The sequence below is a fragment of the Schistocerca serialis genome, chromosome 8 (assembly GCF_023864345.2).
Source record: "Schistocerca serialis cubense isolate TAMUIC-IGC-003099 chromosome 8, iqSchSeri2.2, whole genome shotgun sequence".
Lineage (NCBI taxonomy): Eukaryota > Metazoa > Arthropoda > Insecta > Orthoptera > Acrididae > Schistocerca > Schistocerca serialis.
The window spans coordinates 145,724,881-145,747,529 of NC_064645.1; the positions used below are offsets into that span (position 1 = coordinate 145,724,881).

Here is a 22,649-nt window from a genome sequence, read left to right on the forward strand (position 1 = left end):
CATGAGTACTAAAAGAAATCAGCTAAATTTCGATAACGCGATAAGTCACACAAATCTGAAGGCTGTAAATTCAACTAAATACTTAGGGATTACAATTACAAATAATCTAAATTGGAACGAACACATAGCTAATATTGTGGGTAGAACAAACCAAAGACTGCAATTCATTGGCAGAATACTTAGAAGGTGCAACAGGTCTACTAAAGAGACTGCTTACACTACGCTTGTCCGTCCTATTCTGCAGTATTGCTGTGCGGTGTGGGATCCGCATCAGGTGGGACTGACGGATGACATCGAAAAAGTACAAAGAAGGGCAGCTCGTTTTGTATTATCGCGAAATAGGGCAGATAGTGTCACAGACATGATACGTGAATTGGAGTGGCAATCATTAAAACAAAGGTGTTTTTAGTTGCGACGGGATCTTCTCATGAAATCACCAGTTTTCTCCTCCGATTGCGAAAACGTTCTGGGGCACCCACCTACATAGGGAGAAATGGTCATCACGATAAAGTAAGAGAAATCAGGGCTCGCACAGAAAAAAATTAAGTGCTCGTTTTTCCCGCGTGCCGTTCGAGAGTGGAACGGTAGAGAGACAGCTTGAAGGTGGTTCATTGAACCCTCTGCCAAGCACTTTATTGTGAATAGCAGAGTAAACACACACATGTAGATGTAGATGTAAATATAATGCGTGAACTTTCCAGGTATTTTCCGATCTTTACACTAGAGTGACATCAGCTGCTGTAAGGTCTGCTGACTTTGCTTCCCTCCTTGATAATGTTGTTACGCCAGCTCTCCATAAGGAGTTTTTGGCAGCTTTTCACCGTAATAAGATATCTGACGTTGTAATTAGCTCTCCTTCCCGCAAATCTCCATGTTTGGATGGACCGCCCAAAAAATTGTATGTTCTGTTTTGGCCTCTGATAGGAGATACGATAACACCTACGGTGAGTGATTTGGTGCAAGGGGTCGTCTGTCCGTGGATCATGTACTACCGGTAACGTGACTCAATTTTCTTCATAAAATCGTAGTACGGGTGATAAATAGCCGCTTGTTGGTTTTGCTTGCTGCCATTGTGGCGCGTTATCGAAGATTTCTCCAGGGTCTTACTCTCCTGATTCACGTTGCTGAATGTCGTGATCTTATCGTGATTGCTTCCACTGTTCCTGTGTCCAGAACTACACTTTTTATTGATTTAAATCATGCGTTTGACCGAGTTAGTGATGATTTTCTGTTGCGAGTGTTGACGTCTGTTGATTTTAATGATGCCGCACGACAAATCTTCACCTCTACTTTCTAGTTGGTTTGTTGGTTGATTTTGGGGAGGAGAAGAAATAAAAACTTTAAAGTTCGCCGATGACATTGTAATTCTGTCAGAGACAGCAAAGGACTTGGAAGAGCAGTTGAACGGAATGGACAGTGTCTTAAAAGGAGGATATAAGATGAACATCAACAAAAGCAAAACGAGGATAACGGAATGTAGTCGAATTAAGTCGCGTGATGCTGAGGGAATTAGATTAGGAAATGAGACACTTAAGGTAGTAAAGGAGTTTTGTTATTTGGGGAGCAAAATATCTGATGATGGTCGAAGTAGAGAGTATATAAAATGTAGACTGGCAATGGCAAGGAAAGCGTTTCTGAAGAAGAGAAATTTGTTAACATCGAGTATAGATTTAAGTGTCAGGAAGTCGTTTCTGAAAGTATATGTATGGAGTGTAGCAATGTATGGAAGTGAAACATGGACGATAACTAGTTTGGACAAGAAGAGAATAGAAGCTTTAGATATGTGGTGCTACAGAAGAATGCTGAAGATTAGATGGGTAGATCACATAACTAATGAGGAGGTACTGAATAGGATTGGGGAGAAGAGGAGTTTGTGGCACAACTTGACCAGAAGAAGGAATCGCTTGGAGGACATGTTCTGAGGCATCAAGGGATCACAAATTTAGTATTGGAGGGCAGCGTGGAGAGTAAAAATCGTAAAGGGAGACCAAGAGATGAATACACTAAGCAGATTCAGAAGGCTGTAGGTTGCAGTAGGTACTGGGAGACGAAGCAGTTTGCACAGGATAGAGTAGCGTGGAGAGCTGCATCAAACCAGTCTCAGGACTGAAGACCACAACAACAACAACAACAACAACAACAACCAAACAGCGAGGTCATCGGACCCGTTGGATTAGGGAAGGATGGGGAAGGAAGTCGGCCATGCCCTTTCAAAGGAACCATCCCGGCATTTGCCTGAAGCGATTTAGGGAAATACTGGAAAATCTAAATTAGAACGGCCGGACGCAGATTTGAACCGTCGTTACTTTCTAGTAATCAGGCGTCTATTGACGTGAATGGTCGTCTCAGTCCCCCCATAGAAGTGTGTCTAGATGTCCTATAGTCCAGTTTCTATGTTATTCGTGCTATTTCTGGAACCCTTACTGGGGACACCAGTAATTTCCTAGATTGGGTGTCCGGTCGTTGTTGAGAGAAAGATTCATCATTCGCGCATATGCCAATGACGGTATGGTACTTCTTAGTACTCATGACGATATATGCATTTTGTCGTCCTACCTGAGCACGGATGAAAGGAAATGTCGCGTGATGAGGGCCTCCCAGAGGGTAGACTGGTCGCCTGGTGCAAGTCTTCTTAGGTGCCACTTCGGTGACTTGCACGTCGATAGGGATTAAGTGATGATGAAGACAACATCCCGTACCTGGGCAGAAAAAATCTCTGACCCAGCCGGGAATCGAACCCGGGCTCCCCGCATGGCATTCCGCAGCGCTTGCCACTCAGCTATGAAGGTGGGCGGTGCACAAATTAAAGACCGAAAATATCGGTTACTCAGTTTGCGGAGATTTGACGCGGTTGAGATTCCAAGGGGCTGTAGCGGTCGCCTGCCATCGATCGTTCGGTGTTATAATTGATCGTTGTCCGATGAAGATGGCTGCGTTAAATTGGAAATCAGTCACTGACAGGATTCGAGGAACGATCCGTGAACACGAGCGTCGCTCCCTCTCCATACTTCATAAGACTCGGACCTTGGAATCTTATGTGTTGAGCAAAGCCTATACTGTTGCCCAAATTTTTCCCCTTCCTGCGATGATGCCCTGGAAGCTACAACGAAACTCTGTTTTTCGGGTGCGCTATGAGGTTATGCCCCCCCCCCCCCCCCCCCCCCAAGAACCATGGACCTTCCCGTTGGTGGGAAGGCTTGCGTGCCTCAACGATACAGATAGCCGTACCGTAGGTGCAACCACAACGGAGGAGTAACTGTTGAGAGGCCAGACAAACGTGTGGTTCCTGAAAAGGGCCAGCAGCCTTTTCAGTAGTTGCAGGGACAACAGTCTGGATGATCGACTGATCTGGCCTTGTAGTACTACCCAAAACGGCCTTGCTGTGCTGGTACTGCGAACGGCTGAAAGCAAGGGGAAACTACAGCCGTAATTTTTCCAGAGGGCATGCAGCTTTACTGTATGATTAAATGATGATGGCGTCCTCTTGGGTAAAATATTCCGGAGGTAAAATAGTCCCCCATTCGGATCTCTGGGCGGGGACTACTCAGGAGGACGTCGTTATCAGGAGAAAGAAATCTGGCGTTCTACGGATCGGAGCGTGGAATGTCAGATCCCTTAATTTGGCAGGTAGGTTAGAAAATTTAAAAAGGGAAATGGATAGGTTAAAGTTAGATACACTAGGATTTAGTGAAGTTCGGTGGCAGGAGGAACAAGACTTTTGATCAGGCGAATACAGGGTTATAAATACAAAATCAAATAGGGGTAATGCAGGAGTCGGTTAAATAATGAATAAAAAAGTAGGAGTGCGGGTAAGCTACTGCAAACAGCATAGTGAACGCCTTATTGTGGCCCAGATAGACCGAATCCCACGCCTACTACAGTAGTACAAGTTTATATGCAAACTAGCTCTGCAGATGACGAAGAAATTGAAGAAATGTATGATGAAATAAAAGAAATTATTCAGATAGTAAAGGGAGACGAAAATTTAATAGTCATGGGTGACTGGAATTCGGTAGTAGGAAAAGGGAGAGAAGGAAACATAGTAGGTAAATATGGATTGGGGCTAAGAAATGAAAGAGGAAGCCGCCTGGTAGAATTTTGCACAGAGCACAACTTAATCATAGCTAACACCTGGTTCAAGAATCATAAAAGAAGGTTGTATACATGGAAGAAGCCTGGAGATACTGACAGGTTTCAGATAGATTATATAATAGTAAGACAGAGATTTAGGAACCAGGTTTTAAATTGTAAGACACTTCCAGGGGCAGATGTGGACTCTGACCACAAACTATTGGTTATGAACTGTAGATTAAAACGGAAGAAACTGCAAAAAAGTGGGAATTTAAGGAGATGGGACCTGAATAAACTGAAGGAACCAGAGGTTGTACAGAGTTTCAGGGAGAGCATAAGGGAACAATTGACAGGAATGGGGGAAAGGAACACAGTAGAAGAAGAATGGGTAGCTTTGAGAGATGAAGTAGTGAAGGCAGCAGAGGATCAAATAGGTAAAAAGAGGAGGGTTAGCAGAAATCCTTGGGTAACAGAAGAAATATTGAATTTAATCGATGAAAGGAGTTGTATGAATATCAAGAGCTCAGATGGAAACCTAGTTCTAAGCAAAGAAGGGAAAGCAGAAAGGTGGAAGGAGTATATAGAAGGTCTATACAAGGGCGATGTACTTGAGGACAATATTATGGAAATGGAAGAGGATGTAGATGAAGATGAAATGGGAGATACGATACTGCGCGAAGAGTTTGACAGAGCACTGAAAGACCTGAGTCGGAACAAGGCCCCGGGAGTAGACAACATTCCATTAGAACTACTGACATTCTTGGGAGAGCCAGTCCTGACAAAACTCTACCATCTGGTGAGCAAGATGTATGAGACAGGCGAAATACCCTCAGACTTCAAGAAGAATTCTATAATTCCAATCTCAAAGTAAGCAGGTGCTGACAGGTGTGAAAATTACCGAACAATCAGTTTAATAAGTCACGGATGCAAAATACTAACGCGAATTCGTTACAGACGAATGGAAAAACTGGTAGAAGCCGACCTCGGGGAAGATCAGTTTGGATTCCGTAGAAATATTGGAACACGTGAGGCAATACTAACACTACGACTTATCTTAGAAGCTAGATTAAGGAAAGGCAAACCTACGTTTCTAGCATTTGTAGACTTAGAGAAAGCTTTTGACAATTTGACTGGAATGCTCTCTTTCAAATTCTGAAGGTGGCAGGGGTAAAATACAGGTAGCGAAGGGCTATTTACAATTTGTACAGAAACCAGATGGCAGTGATACGAGTCGAGGGACATGAAAGGGAAGCAGTGGTTGGGATGGGAGTGAGACAGGGTTGTAGCCTCTCCCCGATGTTATTAAATCTGTATTTAGAGCAAGCAGTTAAGGAAACAAAAGAAAAATTCGGAGTAGGTATGAAAATCCATGGAGAAGATGGCATTGTAATTCTGTTCTGTCAGAGACAACAAAGGACTTAGAAGAGCAGTTGAACGGAATGGATAGTGTCTTGAAAGGAGGATATAAGATGAACATCAACAAAAGCAAAACGAGGATAATGAAATGCAGTCGAATTAAGTCGGGTGATGCTGAGGGAATTAGATTAGGAAATGAGACATTTAAAGTAGTAAAGGAGTTTTGCTATTTGGGGAGCAAAATAACTGATGATTGTCGAAATAGAGAGGATATAAAATATAGACTGGTAATGGCAAGGAAAGCGTTTCTGAAGAAGAGAAATTTGTTAACATCGAATATAGATTTAAGTGTCAGGAAGTCGTTTCTGAAAGTATTTGTGTGGTGTGTAGCCATGTATGGAAGTGAAACATGGACCATAACTAGTTTGGACAAGAAGAGAATAGAAGCTTTCGAAATGTGGTGCTACAGAAGAATGCTGAAGATTAGATGGGTAGATCATATAACTAATGAGGAGGTATTGAATAGGATTGGAGAGAGGAGAAGGCTGTGACACAACTTGACTAGAAGAAGGGATCGGTTGGTAGGACATGTTCTGAGGCATCAAGGGATCACCAATTTAGTATTGGAGGGCAGCGTGGAGGGTAAAATCGTAGAGGGAGACCAAGAGATAAATACACTAAACAGATACAGAAGGATGTAGGTTGCAGTACGTAATGGGAGATGAAGAAGCTTTCACAGGATAGAGTAGCATGGAGAGCTGCATCAAACCAGTCTCAGGACTGAAGACCACAACAACAACAACAACAACATGAGGTTATGGCGAAATTTCGCGTTCCCCGACCACTTACAGCATGCCTTTTTGCTTTTCTCCGACCTGCGACCTCCACAGATGTTATAGGCATATTCATGAATTTTTTCTTAATGTCAGTTATTTGTGGGTAGATATTCTTTCCTATTCGCACCTCTCTGTCAAAATTCTGTTATGTCGCTGGAAGTGTCCAAATCGCGCTTCATCTGTGGAGTCCCTATCGCCAGATACAGATTGGAAGATTGTTTGATCCAATGTCAGCCTACCAATATCTGCGATGGAAGTGGCGTCCTCATGGTACCAAATCGTTCATAGCCTTCTCTCCACGAACGTTCGACTTTTTCGCATTGGCCTTAGTGAGACAGACTGATGCAGACATTGCCATGAAACGGATACATTATGTCATTGTGCGGACACAGATATTCTAGTTGACTCCGCCGACAGTTCGCCTTTCTTGCCAGGACGACGTTGTGGCAGTCTCCAGTGAGATTCTCCTGCGTCCCGATTCACTTTATTTCCCAGAACGAAGAATATTATGCTTGTCTGGCATTATGTTCATTACGTGGTGGGAAACGGAAGTGACCTGGACCCTTATGCCAATATATGGTTGCGATCCATTGGACAATACAACGGAGCTGTTTGCGAGTATGCTATATTTGGTCATTATAGACCGAAACCGGTAATCTGTTAACAAAAATTGTGTGACCATAGACGTAAATTAAAGGAAACTTATGGTATTTAATCATCAAGGAACTGTATGAAGTGCAGAAACCCTTTTCTGTTCGAATGTTTCAGTCTTGTTACCTTGCTTTTGGTAAACTTGATAAAACCAAAAACAAAAAAGGAAGGTGTTGAGTTAACTGGTCCTCTTGGTACTTTCGTCATGGTCTCTTTACATGTGCGTTATTAGAGATTTTATTTCACTTTTGTCGCCCTGTTTGTCTTTTCTGTTTCATTAATAAAAAATACGCAAAAGTTGTTACAGGCCGCTACTGGAAATGATTTTCTTTCCTTTTTAGGATGGCAGAAATCATGTAGGATTAAAGCTGATTTTGTTTCTTTCCTTTCAGAGTAGAAAGTTGTAAAGTTTAACAAATAAATAAATAAAGTTAAAAAATTTAAAAAGCAAGGTACCATCCATGTGTGCGACAAGCACAGTGACAGGCGGGGGAGGGTGGGAGGCACCTTGGCCTGGCCTCGGGATTTGACATCTGCCCACCTTGCCTCCACCCAGCCTGAAGCTGACTTGGACCGTCCTTTCCTGACGCTACAGGGAAAAAAGATCGGATAGCGTCTTTGACTAGTAAGCAAAACGTCCTCGGTCCCTTTAGCGAACAACAACACTGCTTAAATTTTGAATAAAAATCATCAGTGACGGAGGCCGAAGATTTCCGGCATAAGAAGTTACTCCCACTCTACCAACGGTCTTGTCAAAGAGGGCGGAGGACTGGACAGAGGTGTATGGTAGTCTCTTGCCTTTGGGGTGGGAAACTGCCCTTAAAAGACGGAAGAATCAGCAGTGACTGACGGCATAAGGATGCAGAAGGTAAGGGAAATCACTGCGTTTAAGACACATACTGTGTGTCCACAGGACATGTGGCCTGTAATTGAAAAAGTGTCATGATGATCTCCATAATGGCAAAAGATTCTGGACTAGTCCCTCATTCAGATCTCCGAGAGGGGACTGCCAAGGGCGTGGTGACCATGAGGAACAAATTGAATAACCACATAAGGGATAACGTTCTACGAGTCGTGACGTGGAATGTCAGAAGTCTTAATATGGTAGGGAGGCTAGAAAATCTGAAAAGGGAAATTCAAAGGCTCAGTCTACAGTGGGTGTAAGTGAAGCGAAGTGGAAAGAAGACAAGGATTTCTAGTCAGGTCAGTATAGGGTAAAATCAACAGCAGCAGAAAATGGTACAACGTGAATAGGATTCATTATGAATAGGAAGGTAGGACAGAGAGTGAGTTACTGTGAACAGTTCAGTGATAGGGTTTTTCTCATCAGAATCGGCACCACACCAACACTGACAACAGTAGTTCAGGTATACATGCCAACGTCGTGAGCTGAAGATTAAGAGAAAGAGAAAGTACATGAAGATGTTGAACGGGAAATTGAATAAGTAAAGGGAGATGAAAATCTAATAAATCATGTGGGATTGGAATGTGGTTGTAGAGCAGGGAGCCGAACAAATGTTTACGGAAGATTGTGGGCTTGATAGTAGAAATGAGAGAGGAGAAACACTAATTGACTTCTGCACTAAATTTCATCTACTAATAGCAAATACTCTGGTCAAGAATTACAAGAGAAGAAGATACACCTGGAAAAGGTGGGGTATTAGGGGAAGATTTCAGTGATATTACGTCATGGTCAGGAAGACATTTTGAAATCAGACACTGGAACGTAAGCCATACCCAGGAGCAGATATAGACTCGGATCAACATTTAGCAGTGATGAAGAGTCGGCTGAAGTTTAAGAGAAGAGTCAGGAAGAATCAGTGCGCAAAGAAGTGGGATACGATGTACTAAGGAATGAAGAGATGCATTTCTAGTTCTCTGAGGCTATAGATACTGCAATAAGGAATAGCTCAGCAGGCAGTTCATTTGAAGAGGAATAGACATCTCTAAAAAGGGCGATGTTGGAGAGAAAAACATAGGCAGAAGGAAGGTAACTGCGAAGAAACTGTGGGTAACAGAAGAAATAATTTATTTTATTGCCAAAAGGAGGAAGTAAAAAAATGTTGGGAGAAATTTAGCAATACATAAATACAAGTCACTTGCGAATGAAATAAATAGGAAGTGCAAAGCTAATGCGAAATGGCTACATGAAAAATTTGAAGAAATCGAAAAAGAAATTGCTGCCGAAAGGACAGCAATTTCCATAAAAATCAAAACAACCTTCGGTGAAATTAAAAACAAGGGTGGTAACATTAAAAGTGGAATGGGAATTTCACTGTTAAATGTAGAGAGGACAGATAGATGGAAAGACTACATTGAGGGTCCTATGAAGGGAAAGACTTGTTTGATGATGGGCTACAAGAAGAAACAGGAGTCGATAGGAAAGAGATATGGGATCCTGCATTCGAATCATAATTTAGAATTTCTAAAATCAGTGGGGGTAGCAAGAACGAAGAAGAATCAAGACACGTTAACACGATTTGTCGACCTGGAAAAAGGGTTCGAGATGTTAGAAATCCTGAGAAAGATGGGGGTAAGCTATAGAGCAGGGCTTAACAACTGGCCGGTTTTGAGCGCGAGTACTCGCGTCTGCTCAGGCCCGTGCTCGCGTGCAGGTGCAAGGTCGCGGAGTAGGGTGGGAGGGGAGGGAGGGGAAATGAGCGCGCACGTTTGAATAGGGCCGCAGCGTGCCAATTAAATTCGCGCCGACTGTGCAACGTTTAAAGTACTACGATCAGCTCTAACAATCACTTCGCTGGTTAAGAATCATGTCAAGTCGCCGTTGTGCAACCCCAACCATGCTTTAGCAGTTGAACCCCCACTGGGAGGAATTGTATCTGTTTACAGAAAAAGACGGTGTTGCAAAATGTTTACTGTGGTGTCACCGCCAGACACCACACTTGCTAGGTGGTAGCTTAAATCGGCCGCGGTCCATTTAGTACATGTCGGACCCGCGTGTCGCCACTGTGTAATCGCAGACCTAGCGCCACCACCAAGGCAGGTCTCGTGATACGAGCGAGCACTCGCCCCAGTTGTACGAGAACCTAGCTACCGCCGAGTTGTACGAGAACCTAGCTACCGCCCAGTTGTACGAGAACCTAGCTACCGCCCAGTTGTACGAAGCCTTTCGCTCTCATTAGCCGAGAGACAGAATAGCCATCAGCTAAGTTAATGGCTACGAACTAGCAAGGCGCCATTTGTATCCGTGCCTATAGCTTACGAGTATTCAAGAGAGATGTATTCCAAGGACTAATTAAAAGATAAGTAATAAGCATCTACATACTTTTCTTCTTATTCATTTATAAGTTCTCATGTTCCAGACTTCACGCCCGTCTGCATTAGCCTTGCGTGCCCTATCGGCTACAGCGTTAGTCTAGCTTGCCTTTTCAGCCATCTCAACTTCACGGTGTCGGCCCAGCTACCGACACAACATTTATTATGTCACAAAACGCTGAATTCTTTTAGGAAATTGAATTTGCACCGACATTATATATCGTACCACGCGAAAGACTACGGAAGTGGAAAATGTGATGGACCAGATCGTGCACAGGAAGTTATTAAACTTAAAAGGAAGCTATCCGAAGAAGATCTGGACGACGAAGAAAAATCAACTGAGGCAGCTCTCAGAGTGAGCTACAAAATTGCTTTGCTTTTAGCAAATTCCCTGCGCCCCTTCACTGATGGCGATTTAATAAAAGCATGTTTGGTAGTTGCAGCGGAACATTTGTGTCCATCTCAAGTTGAACACTTTCGGATTGTGCCATTATCTAACATGACCATTACGCGTCGCATACAGGACATGGCAGACAACGTCCAGAGCCAGCTTGCAAATACCTGTAAAGATTTTATGGCGTATTCTCTAGCTCTGGACGAAAGTGTTGATATCACTGGAACAGCGCAGCTTGCCATATTTATTAGAGGTGTTAATAGAGATTTTCAGGTGAGGGAGGAGCTCCTCGATGTAGTAGCCATGAAGAACACTACAACCGGAGGTGATATTTTAAGTAGTGTTGAAGAAAGTGTTGAAAATATAGGATTGTCGTGGAAGTCTTTAGTTTCAGTGTCTACAGACGGTGCACCAGCGATGACAGGGAACAAATCAGGTTTCGTTGCGCTGTTGAAGGAGAAAATGCAAAAACTGACCGTGCCGAATGAAATAAGGGGGTTCAGTGTGTGATCCACCAGGAAAACTTATGTGCAAAGAGTATCACTCTAAAAAATGTGATGAGTGTTGTTGTTCGTGCAACCAATTATATAAGGACTCATGGGCTACAAGACAGGCAATTTAAAAGCTTTCCTGAGGATGTAGAAAGCCAGTATTGTAGCCTGCCTTATTACAGCGAGGTCCGCTGACTTAGTTGTGGCGAATTATTAAATCGATTTTTTTTCCCTAATAGATGAGATAAATATGTTCATGGAAATAAATAACATGTGTGTTCCTGAATTGAAAGAGCCTTCATGGAACTGTGATCTCGCGTCCTTAGCAGATTTAACTAGCCATCTGAATGCTTTGAACATTTCACTACAAGGTAAAGATCTGCTAATTACTCATTTCATAGATCGAATACGAGCTTTTAAAATGAAATTTACACTTTGGGTGAGTCAGCTGGAAACAGGAAATCTAGCTCATTTTCCTAAATTATCATCCATGCAAGATGTTCACAAAGACTGTGAACGTTATTCACATAGTTTAGTTGCCTATAAGGAAGAATTTGATCAACGCTTTCAAGATCTGACAGCACTAGACAGTGATTTTGATCTGTTCTCCTCTCCATATTCAGCGAATATTGAAGAGATTCGTCCTGAGCTGCAACTAGAAATTAGCCGGCCGAAGTGGCCGTGCGGTTAAAGGCGCTGCAGTCTGGAACAGCAAGACCGCTATGGTCGCAGGTTCGAATCCTGCCTCAGGCATGGATGTTTGTGATGTCCTTAGGTTAGTTAGGTTTAACTAGTTCAAAGTTCTAGGAGACTAATGACCTCAGCAGTTGAGTGCCGTAGTGCTCAGAGCCATTTTTGAACTAGAAATTATTGACCTGCAGTGTGACAGAGAATACAGAGACAAATTTCAGAACAAGAAAAACATTTTGGAATTCTACAGACACTTCCCTCAGGATAGATTTCCTCGTTTGCACAAACTGGCGGCTACAATAATATCAATGTTCGGTTCCACGTATGTTTGTGAACAACTGTTCTCTGCAATGAAATGTAACAAGACGCGCCTGAGAAACGCATTGTCTGATCGAAATTTAAACTGCACGCTGCGCCTACAATGCACAAGAACAATTACTCCGAACATAGACGCAATTGTAAAGGGGACAAAATACAAGATAACCGAGAATCCCACACTTCAGTGACACCTTTTATTGTGTAACAGTTCACAAATTAACACGAAAGTAGATGCATACACTAAGCTAATAAAATTATGTGGCACGTGTACATTCTCCTTTATTTGTTTCATTTGTCGCAGTAATAATTCGTGAGTGATATCCCTGCGGGTGGCCGCGGATTCACATTGACTGGCGGCAGCCGTTGTGTGCCCCACGTGACTCTCCCCACTCTCCGCTCTAGTCCAGTAGTGGGGGTAGCGTGCTCGCGCTGCTCCGTGCTCGCGCCTTGCTGCTCACAGCTTGCTCCGCGAGCAAGTATGTTGTGAAGCCCTGCTATAGAGAAAGAGCGATAGTATACAATATGTACGAGAACCATGATGGGACAATAAGAATGGGAGACCAAGAACGAAGTGCACGGATTAAAAAGGGTGTAAGACAGGGAAGGGATATAGTCTTTCGTCTCTGCTGTTCATTCTATATGTCGAAGAAGGAATGTCGGAAATAAAAGAAACGTTCAAGAGGTGGTTAAAATACAACGTGAAAGTATGACAATGTTAAGATTCGCTGTAGGCATTTTTATCCTCTTTGAAATTGAAATAGAATTAGAGAACCTACTGAATGGAATGAACACTCTAATGAATACAGAATATGAACTGAGAGTAAATCGAAGCAAGACGAAAGTAATGAGAAGTAGTACAAATTATAATGGCGAGAAGGTTAACATTATATTCCTGATCACGAAGTAGATGAAGTTGAGGAATTTTGCTATCTAGGCAGTAAAATAGCCCATGACGTACGGAGCAACGATGATAGATAAAGTAGACTAGCACTGGCAAAAAGAGAATTCCTGGCCAAGAGAATTCTACTAGAATCAATTATAGGTCTTAATTTCAGAAAGAAACTTCCGAGAACAAACGTTTGGAGCACAGCATTGTATGGTCGTGAGGCATGGACTGTGGAAATACCTGAAGACAAGAGAACAGAAGCATTTCAGATGTGGTGCTGCAGAAGAATGTTTAAAATTAGGTGGAGTGATAAGGTAACGAATGAGAATGTTCTCTGTGGAATCGGCGAGGAAAGGAATATACAGGGTGTTACAAAAAGGTAAGGCCAAACTTTCAGGAAACATTCCTCACACACAAAGAAAGAAAATATGTTATGTGGGCATGCGTCCGGAAGCGCTTACTTTCCATGTTAGAGCTCATTTTATTAATTCTCTTCAAATCACATTAATCATGGAATGGAAACACACAGCAACAGAACGCACCAGCGTGACTTCAAACACTTTGTTACAGGAAACGTTCAAAGTGTCCTCCGTTAGCGAGGATACATGCATCCACCCTCCGTCGCATGGAATCCCTGATGCGCTGATGCAGCCCTGGAGAATGGCGTATTGTATCACAGCCGTCCACAATACGAGCACGAAGAGTCTCTACATTTGGTACCGGGCTTGCGTAGACAAGAGCTTTCAAATGCCCCCATAAATGAAAGTCAAGGGGAGAGCGTGGAGGCCATGGAATTGGTCCGCCTCTACCAATCCATCGGTCACCGAATCTGTTGTTGAGAAGCGTACGAACACTTCGACTGAAATGTGCAGGAGCTCCATCGTGCATGAACCACATGTTGTGTCGTACTTGTAAAGGCACATGTTCTAGCAGCACAGGTAGAGTATGCCGTATGAAATCACGATAACGTGCTCCATTGAGCGGAGGTGGAAGAACGAAACTAAAATGAGCTCTAACATGGAAATTAAACGTTCCCGGACACATGTCCACATGACATCTTTTCTTTATTTGTGTGTGAGGAATGTTTCCTGAAAGTTTGGCCGTACCTTTTTGTAGCACCCTGTATGGCAAACACTGATAAGAAGAAGGAACATGACTATAGGACATCTGTTGATTGGTTGGTTGGTTGGTTTAAAAGTGGGGGGAAGGGACCAAACTATGAGGTCATCGATCCCTTGTTCCTAGTAAAACAATGCCACAAGTGTGATAATGAAACAGACGAGACGTATAACATACAATAGAAAGAAAGGAAAAACCACAAAAACGAAGGAAAGGCAACGAACACAAAAAAGAACAAAACAGGACATGAAAACAACAGAGAGATGCAAGAAATGGAGGAGAATAAAATAAGGAAGCAGATTACAGTGGCTGGCCGACCACGAAAATAAAAACGAAAAGCCAGCCACCTTGCAACACATTAAAACCTGCACCCTAAAAGCACTAGGGTTGAGAACACAGAGGGACAAAGGACATGCCCTAAAACTCAGATCGAATGATAGAACCCACCCTCACGGAAGAAACGTAAAACCAAATCAGCCGATAAGGCATTGTCTGCTAAAATCAATGATAACGAATCCAAACAACCGAAGACGAAGTCGCAGGGCAGCCAAAGAAGGACGGAGCAGAAGAATATGAGCCACTGCCAACCGGGCGCCGAACCGACTCTGAGGTGGGTCTTCACGGCGCCGGAGGTAGCCATGGGTCGCTCCGTACGTCATGGGCTATTTTACTGCCTAGATAGCAAAATTCCTCAACTTCATCTGCTTCGTGATCAGCAATATAATGTTAACCTTCTCGCCGTTCTAATTTGTACTACTTCTCATTACTTTCGTCTTGCTTCGATTTACTCTCAGTTCATATTCTGTATTCATTAGAGTGTTCATTCCATTCAGTAGGTTCTCTAATTCTATTTCAATTTCAAAGAGGATAAAAATGCCTACAGCGAATCTTAACATTGTCATACTTTCACGTTGTATTTTAAACACACTCTTGAGCGTTTCTTTTATTTCCGACATTCCTTCTTCGACATATAGAATGAACAGCAGAGACGAAAGACTATATCCCTTCCCTGTCTTACACCCTTTTTAATCCGTGCACTTTGTTCTTGGTCTCCCATTCTTATTGTCCCATCATGGTTTTTGTACATATTGTATACTATCGCTCTTTCTCTATAGCTTACCCCCCTTTTTCTCAGGATTTCTAACATCTCGAGTGTGGAGTCGGCAGAGAACCACGGAGTCCCTGCGAGAGTCCCCCATCTAGGACTTCCACAGATTCGTGGTCCCCTGAATGGCTCGCAGTTTGTTGTGCTTACTGAGATTTTGCCTTTCCGTCTCCCAAAGCTGAAAAACTTTGCGGTTTAACAACGAACGCCGGTCAGTTGCGGGGATGCCGATGACCAGAAGTGGTTTCCGTGTAGCCTGTTTGTCCAGCGCGTCGGCAAGTTCATTTCCTAGGATTCCGACGTGATCAGGGGTCCAGACGAACACCACAGAACGACTGGACCGTTCCAGGGCATAGATGAACTCCTGGCTGGATTCTACCAAAGGATGTCGAGGGTAGCCCTGGTCGATAGCTTTCAGGCTTCTCAAGAAGTCAGTACACAAAAGAAAAGGTTCCCCAGGGCACGAACGGAGATACTCAAGTGCAAGAGATATAGCCACCAGCTCTACGTCGGGTAAGGAATGATGTTCAATATGGAAACCGTGGACGTAGGCAAAGCCAACGCGACCATCAGCCATCGAGCCATCAGTGTAAACCACTTCGGAGCCCCGGAACACATCAAGATTCGAATGAAAGTGACAGCAGAGAGGCGCAGGGTTAACGGAGACCTTAGGACCACGTGAAAGGTCCTGAGGAAGCTGCGGCCGAAGCGTACACCATGGAGGTGCACGTGAGGTGGTAAAGGGAAGGACTCCAGTTCGGAGAGAAGGGACCGCACGCGAATCGCAATCGTTAGCCCCGATCTGGGCCGCCGATGCGGGAGATGGACTGCCGCGGGCGGGAAAAGGAGACGGTAATTCGGATGCACTGGAGAACTAAGAATGTGTGCCGCGTAACTGGCGAGCAGTTGTGCACGTCTGATCTGCAATGGAGGGACCCAAGCCTCCACCAGTACACTGGTCACTGGACTCGTCCTAAGAGCTCCTGTCGCTAGTCGAACCATGCAGTAATGCACAGGGTCGAGTAAATGAAACGCTGAGGGCGCAGTCGAACCATAAACCACACTCCCATAGTCAATTCGGGATTGGAGAAGGGCTCTGTAGAGCCGCAGCAGCGTAGAGCGACCTGCACCCTACTTGGTGTTGCTCAGACAACAGAGGGCACTGAGGTGCTGCCAGCACTTCCGCTTAAGCTGACGAAGATGAGGAAGCCAAGTCAGCTGAGCGTCGAAAACCTGTCCTAAAAATCGATATGTCTCCACTACAGTGAGTGGATCGTCATGAAGGTAAAGTTCTGGGTCCGTATGAACGGTACGACGCCGACAGAAGTGCATGACACACGACTTTGCGGCTAAAAACTGGAAGCCGTGGGCTAGAGCCCATCACTGCGTCTTGTGGATGGCTCCCTGCAGGCGCAACTCAGCAACACCAGTACTGGGGCAGCAGTACGAAATGCAGGAATCGTCTGTACACAAAAATGGTGAGACTGAACGCCCCACAGCCGCTGCTAGACCATTAATGGCCACTAAAAAGAGATAGACACTCAATACAAAGCCCTGTGGGACGTCATTCTCCTGGATATGGGGGGAACTATGGGAGGCACCAACTTGGACATGGAAAGTACAAAGCGACAGGAAGTTTTGGATAAAAATCGAGAGCTAAACCCGGAGACCCCACTCATACAATGTGACAAGGATATGTCGCCAGGTCGTGTCGTATGCTTTACATAAGTCAAAAAAGACGGCAACCAGATGTTGGCGTCTGAAAAAGGTTGGTCGGATGGCAGATTCGAGGGATACCAGATTATTAGTGGTGGAGGGACCCTGGCAGAAGCCATCCTGACATGGGGCCAGAAGGCTACGGGACTCCAGGACCCAACTCAACCGCCGACACACCATATGTTCCAGCAGCTTACAAAGAACGCTGGTGAGGCTAATGGGCCGGTAGCTACCCACGTCAAGCGGGTTCTTACCGGGTTTGCGCACCGGAATGACGGTGTTCTCACGCCATTGCGATGGAATGACGCCATCGCACCAGATCCGGTTGAAGACGACGAGGAGATGCCGTTTGTAATCAGGTGAGAGATGTTTAATCCGGCCCAGGAGCTGTGTGGGGGCAACATGCGCTAAGAAGCTCCCACTCTGTAAATGGGGCGTTATAGGGTTCACTGTGGCGTGTAGTGAACCAGAGAACCCTCCCTTCCATCCACCGTTTGAGGACGCAAAAGGCTGGGGGATAATTCGACGCAGGGGAGCGAGCATAGTGCTCAGCAAAGTGCTCGGCAATTGGCGTTTGCGTCGGTAGACAATACGCCATTGATGTGAACACCAGGGACACCCGTTGGGGTCTGATACCCGAAAAGACGTTTGATCTTGTTCCAGACTTGGGAAGGTGACGTATGGCATTCAATGATCGAGACATACCTCCCCCAACACTCCTGTTTCGATCTTTGTATAAATACGGGCACGGAGCCGTTTAAAGGCTATGAAGTGCTCTAGGGAAAGGTGCCGCTTATGTCACTGCCGAGCTCGCCAACGCTCTTTAATGGCCTCATCGACTTCCGGCGACCACCACGGGACTGTCTTTCGCCAGGGGTACCCGAGAGAACGAGGGATCGCGTATTCTGCCGCAGAAATGACTGTTGTGGTGACCTGGTCAGCCACAACATCGATGGCACAATGTGGGGGAGATTCAACGGTGACAGCAGAGGTGAAGGCTTCCCAGCTGCCTTCTCTAAAGCCCATCTGGGTAGGCGTCCATGTGCACGACGGTGGGGGAGTGACAGGAAGATGAGGAAGTGGTCACTACCACACAGGTCGTCATGTGCCCTCCAGTGGATACATGGGAGGAGTCATGGGCTGCAAATTGATAAATCAATGGCCGAGTAACTACCATGAGCCACACTGAAATGTGTGGCGGCCCAGTATTTAAGCGGCAGAGGTCGAATTGGGCCAGTAAATTTTCTACTCCTCTGCCTCAGCCAGTAAGCAAGGTACTGCCCCACAAGGGGTTATGGGCGTTAAAATCTCCCAGAAGTAGGAAAGGTTTAGGGAGTTGATCAATCAGGACAGCCAGGATGTCCAGGGGTACAGCACCATCTGGAGGAAGATATAAGTTCCAGACAGTTATTTCCTGCGTCGTCCTTATCCTGACAGCAACAGCTTCAATAGGAGTTTGAATGGGTGCAGGTTCACTACACACCGAGTTCAGGACATAGACGCAAACGCCACCTGACACCCTATCGTATTCGCTACGGTTCTTGTAAAAATCCCTATAGCTGCAGAGGGTAGGGATTCGCATTCCCAGGAACCAGGTTTCCTGGAGGGCAATGCAGAAAGCTGGTGTCAAGCTTAACAATTGCCGTAGTTCAGTCAGGTGGTGGAAAAAACCCCCGCATTTCCACTGGAGGACGACGTCGTTGTTAGGCTGGGAAGGCATGAAGCGCTCAAGGAGGCAACTTACACCTCAGGGTCACCTACCGCCACCGATTGAGTACCTGTGCGATCGACATCCATTGTGTCTGAGGGTCCGATGAGATCTAGGTCCTCAGCGGACGCCAGAATCTCCACCACATCCTCAGATACAGAACTTGTAGGGAGCGGTGGTCTGGATTCTTGGATGCCTTCTTCTTTTTTGGTTTCTATCGCTGTTCTTTTGGTGTTTCTGGCTGGGAGGGCTTCACTGCGTCAGTCTCAGGGACTGAGGAGGACATATAGTTGCTTCAGCCACTGGTGGGTATCCACTTTTCCACTGGTCCAAACCTGGGAAGGGAATGACCCAAGGGACCCCTTCCTGGCGAGAGGAGCCAAAGAAAACTTACGCTTCTCTGACTGAGAAGTGGGGACTGATGTACGCAATGGTTGGGGATGGGGGGTGTTGCTCCTGAAGTAGGTGGTGCAGGAGCAACAAGGAGGGAAGTGGCTCCCATCATCAAGGGGGCAGGTGGAGTCTGACAGCTCTGAGAGCCAACTGTATACGGTGAAACGGAAGATGGTAGAACCTTTGTCGTAGCGTCGGCGTATGTTGACGTCATATTCACAGGATGGAGCCTCTCATATTTTCACTTAGCCTCAGTGTAGGTCAGATGGTCCAGGGTCTTGTATTCCATTATCTTCCGTTCTTTCTGTAGAATGCTCTCCGCAGTTGACACAGATGGGAGGCGGGGAACATGCAGTACTGGGATGGGAAGTAGATCCACAATCTCGACAGACAGCGCTGGAAGTACAGCAGGAAGACATATGACTGAATTTCCAGCACTTAAAGCACTGCATTTGGGGAGGGATATATTGCTTGACATCACAGCGGTAGACTATCACCTTGACCTTCTCGGGTAACGTGTAGCCTCGAAGGCCAACATGAAGGCATTAGTGGCAACCTGATTATCCCTCGGACCCGGATGGACACGCCGGACGAAGTGTACATCTCGCCGCACTAAATTGACTAGTAGCTCGTCATCAGACTGTAATAGAACCCATGGAATATAATAGCCTGGATCGTATTTAAGCTCTTATGGGGCGTGATGGAAAGAGAAACATCCCCCAGCTTGTCACAGGCGAGTAATGCCCATGACTGGACAGAAGATGCTGCTTTTATTTAGACTGACCCAGAGCGCATTTTGGACAAGCCCTCCACCTCCCTAAACTTGTCCTCCAAATGCTCCACAAAAAACTGAGGCTTTGTTGACATGAATGAGTCCCCATCAACTCTCATACAGGCGAGGTACTGGGGTGAGTAAGCTTCACTGCCATCCTTAGCCACGCGTTCCGTCCATGGTGTGGCCAGGGAGGGAAACGATTTGGAATCGTACTTCTGCGCATTTAATTGAGCCCTGGAACGCTTAGTGACTACTGGTGGGTTGCCACCAGCAAGAGATGACGTACCACACTTCATTGCGTGTCATCTGCCCTGATGCCTTCCACTCTGATCAAGGGCTCTCCCCACGGGCGCTACCCAGGCTCAGCAAGGGTCACCTGGCAGGATGGCCATTGCCAGGAGTCCCGATGCCCCAGAGAGATAGGCATCTACACCTTGGCATCCTTGGGGAGTGAACGGCGCAGGCATCAGCAAAGCGATTGCTGTGTTATGAGGGGGCTACAACCAACAGGGTACATGGTGGCCCATTACAACAGACTGGCTGCCGTACTGGATATCAGGTGCAGAGAAGTCCATGGTCATCGTCGGCGCAGAAAGCGACACTTATAGTGCATGGTGGAAAACGCATCCAGGAAGGTGTCTGTCCTCTCTAAGGCGCTGCAATCATGGACTGTGCGGCTGGTCGTGGCGAAGGTTCGAGTCCTCCCTCGGGCATGGGTGTGTGAGTTTGTCCTTAGGATAATTGAGGTTAAGTAGTGTGTAAGCTTAGGGACTGATGACCTTAGCAGTTAAGTCCCGTAAGATTTCACACACATTTGAACATTTTTTTAAGGTGTCCTCGCCCAAAAGACGGAGAAGGAGCGGGACTGCAATGCAACGACGGGAAAATGGGCTAAAGATCTCAATGCACGATGGACAAGATGCACCATGTAAGGCGCCCTTCCCCAGTTGGCTCGCTCTTTGGAAAAATTTTGAAGAATGGAGGTCAAACCCTACAGGGGACCAACACATACAGGCCGAAACGTGTGAGACTCCTTTTAGTCCCCTCTTACGACAGGCAGGAATACCTCGAGCCTATTCTTACCCCGGGACCCGCAGGGGACATCTGTTGAGACAACAGAGAATAACTTCCGTGGTACTAGAGGGACTGTAGAGGGTAAAACCGTTAGAGGAAGACAGGGATTGGGATACATCAAGTAAATAATTGAGGACGTAGGTTGCAAGTGCTATTCTGAGATGAAAAGGTTGGCACAGGAAAGGAATTCGTGGAAGGCCGCATCAAAGCAGTCAGAAGACGGATGACTAAAAAAAAAAAAAAGGTGTCCAGCTACTTTTCATCAGATATTGCATTCTGATATACACCAAGTACACAGTTAATACAATGACTTCCCTGTGTAAGCTCAGTATTAAATTTATTGTAAGTTACTAGACACTCTAGAATAAGAATACGTACCTTCACTGCGTTGGGTATAGAGACTGTCAGCAGGAAAGCGACTTGAGATGCCTTCTCAGTTTCTTCCGGAGGGTCCAAGTAGAATTTCAAAGCAGAGCAGACAGTGATCAAAAAGTTGGCTGCCGCTGTTGAAAGCAAGACGGCAGTTGTGGCACAGTCGGTCATCTGCGTTCTCAAGGAGCCGTCGCGCCAGGCCATTGACCTCCCGAGAAGAACACTCACCGAGCCCAGTAGCCGCTTCTCGTCGTCTGCTGATGGCAGCATACCGCAGGGGTGGCAGTGCCTTTGATCACTGCAGGGAGATCAAACAGTGAATTTCCACCACTCCGAATGAAGATCGAGCGCGTGGCTTCCTGGGGAAAAAAGAATGTGTGACAAAATAGTGAGAGGATGTAATATGGCTCGCTTTTTTGGCCATATTAGGATAAGGATGCTTTTATTGGATCCAGTTAGATTCTATATTCACTCCAGAAGGCGCAACGGCTTGTAGGCTTGTCAGCTGGCGTTGACGCTGCAGCCTGAACTGTCAGTATTGGCTCACCTAACACCCTAAAAGTGAGATGGCCGCAAAGACTTTATTACTCGTGTCGCACATGCGAACAGGGCACTTTCCTCTTACATTGTCCCTTGCCCTTCTGACAGCGGACTAGAAATTACTGACTGCTGGAATGGCGAAGTGTCCTCCTTTCATGCACGAAGCACGACTCCATACATACACACACACACACACACACATGGGCGCGCGCGCTCGCGCAATCCCTAATATTACCCCAAAAAGCAATTGTCCGTTTCCGACCGAGGTTATCGGGTTGTTTCCCTTTGTTAACAGATGACTGCCAGAACTGGAATTGCCCCACCGCCTTTGTCCTCAGCTGGGAACCCCAGATCCAGAATCTGAACCTACTGGGATATTTGGCTTAAAAATACAAACCCCTAAAATAGCCTTTCCTCCTCTCACTAGTAGCGAATAAAAAGTATGGAATTCTGAATCCCCTTTGACGCAAACACTTCTCATCAGTTTTGGCGAAGTACTGTCATCTTCAGCGGGTTGCCTTACTCTAAAACTTGAAAAATTAAGATCATTAGGTGCATTACATCACGAGAAAGCGTTATTATATGTGAACTGCTTGGTTTCAGATATATGTTTGTGTGAATGATGTTATTGCACATTTTTACTTTAAAATCATTGCATAATTTCAATGTATGTCGCCGTTTCTTGGCAAATAGTATGTTACCTGCAAAGGTAAGAACGGCTGTCATTTACAAATATGAAAATGGCAGCTAAAAAGATTTGTATTGCGACTGGCACTTGCGGCTGTATCGTGCTATGACTCTGGTGTGACTGAGCTTGTAATGTACTCTGTCGTGTACCCAGTGCCCTCCAAAACTGCAGCACAATACGGCCGCAAATTCCG

The 22,649-nt window shown here is 45.5% G+C and overlaps 1 protein-coding gene across 1 annotated transcript in view; it reads right to left on the minus strand.

The window, feature by feature from the left end:
- Positions 1 to 21,498, minus strand: part of LOC126416877 (uncharacterized) — a 67,931-nt gene extending 46,433 nt beyond the window's left edge. Inside the window, exon 1 of the mRNA XM_050084760.1 lies at positions 21,235 to 21,498. Coding sequence (XP_049940717.1) covers positions 21,235 to 21,498 — 264 coding nt within the window. The remainder of the gene's footprint in view (positions 1 to 21,234) is intronic.
- Between the last annotated feature and the right edge of the window lie 1,151 nt (positions 21,499 to 22,649).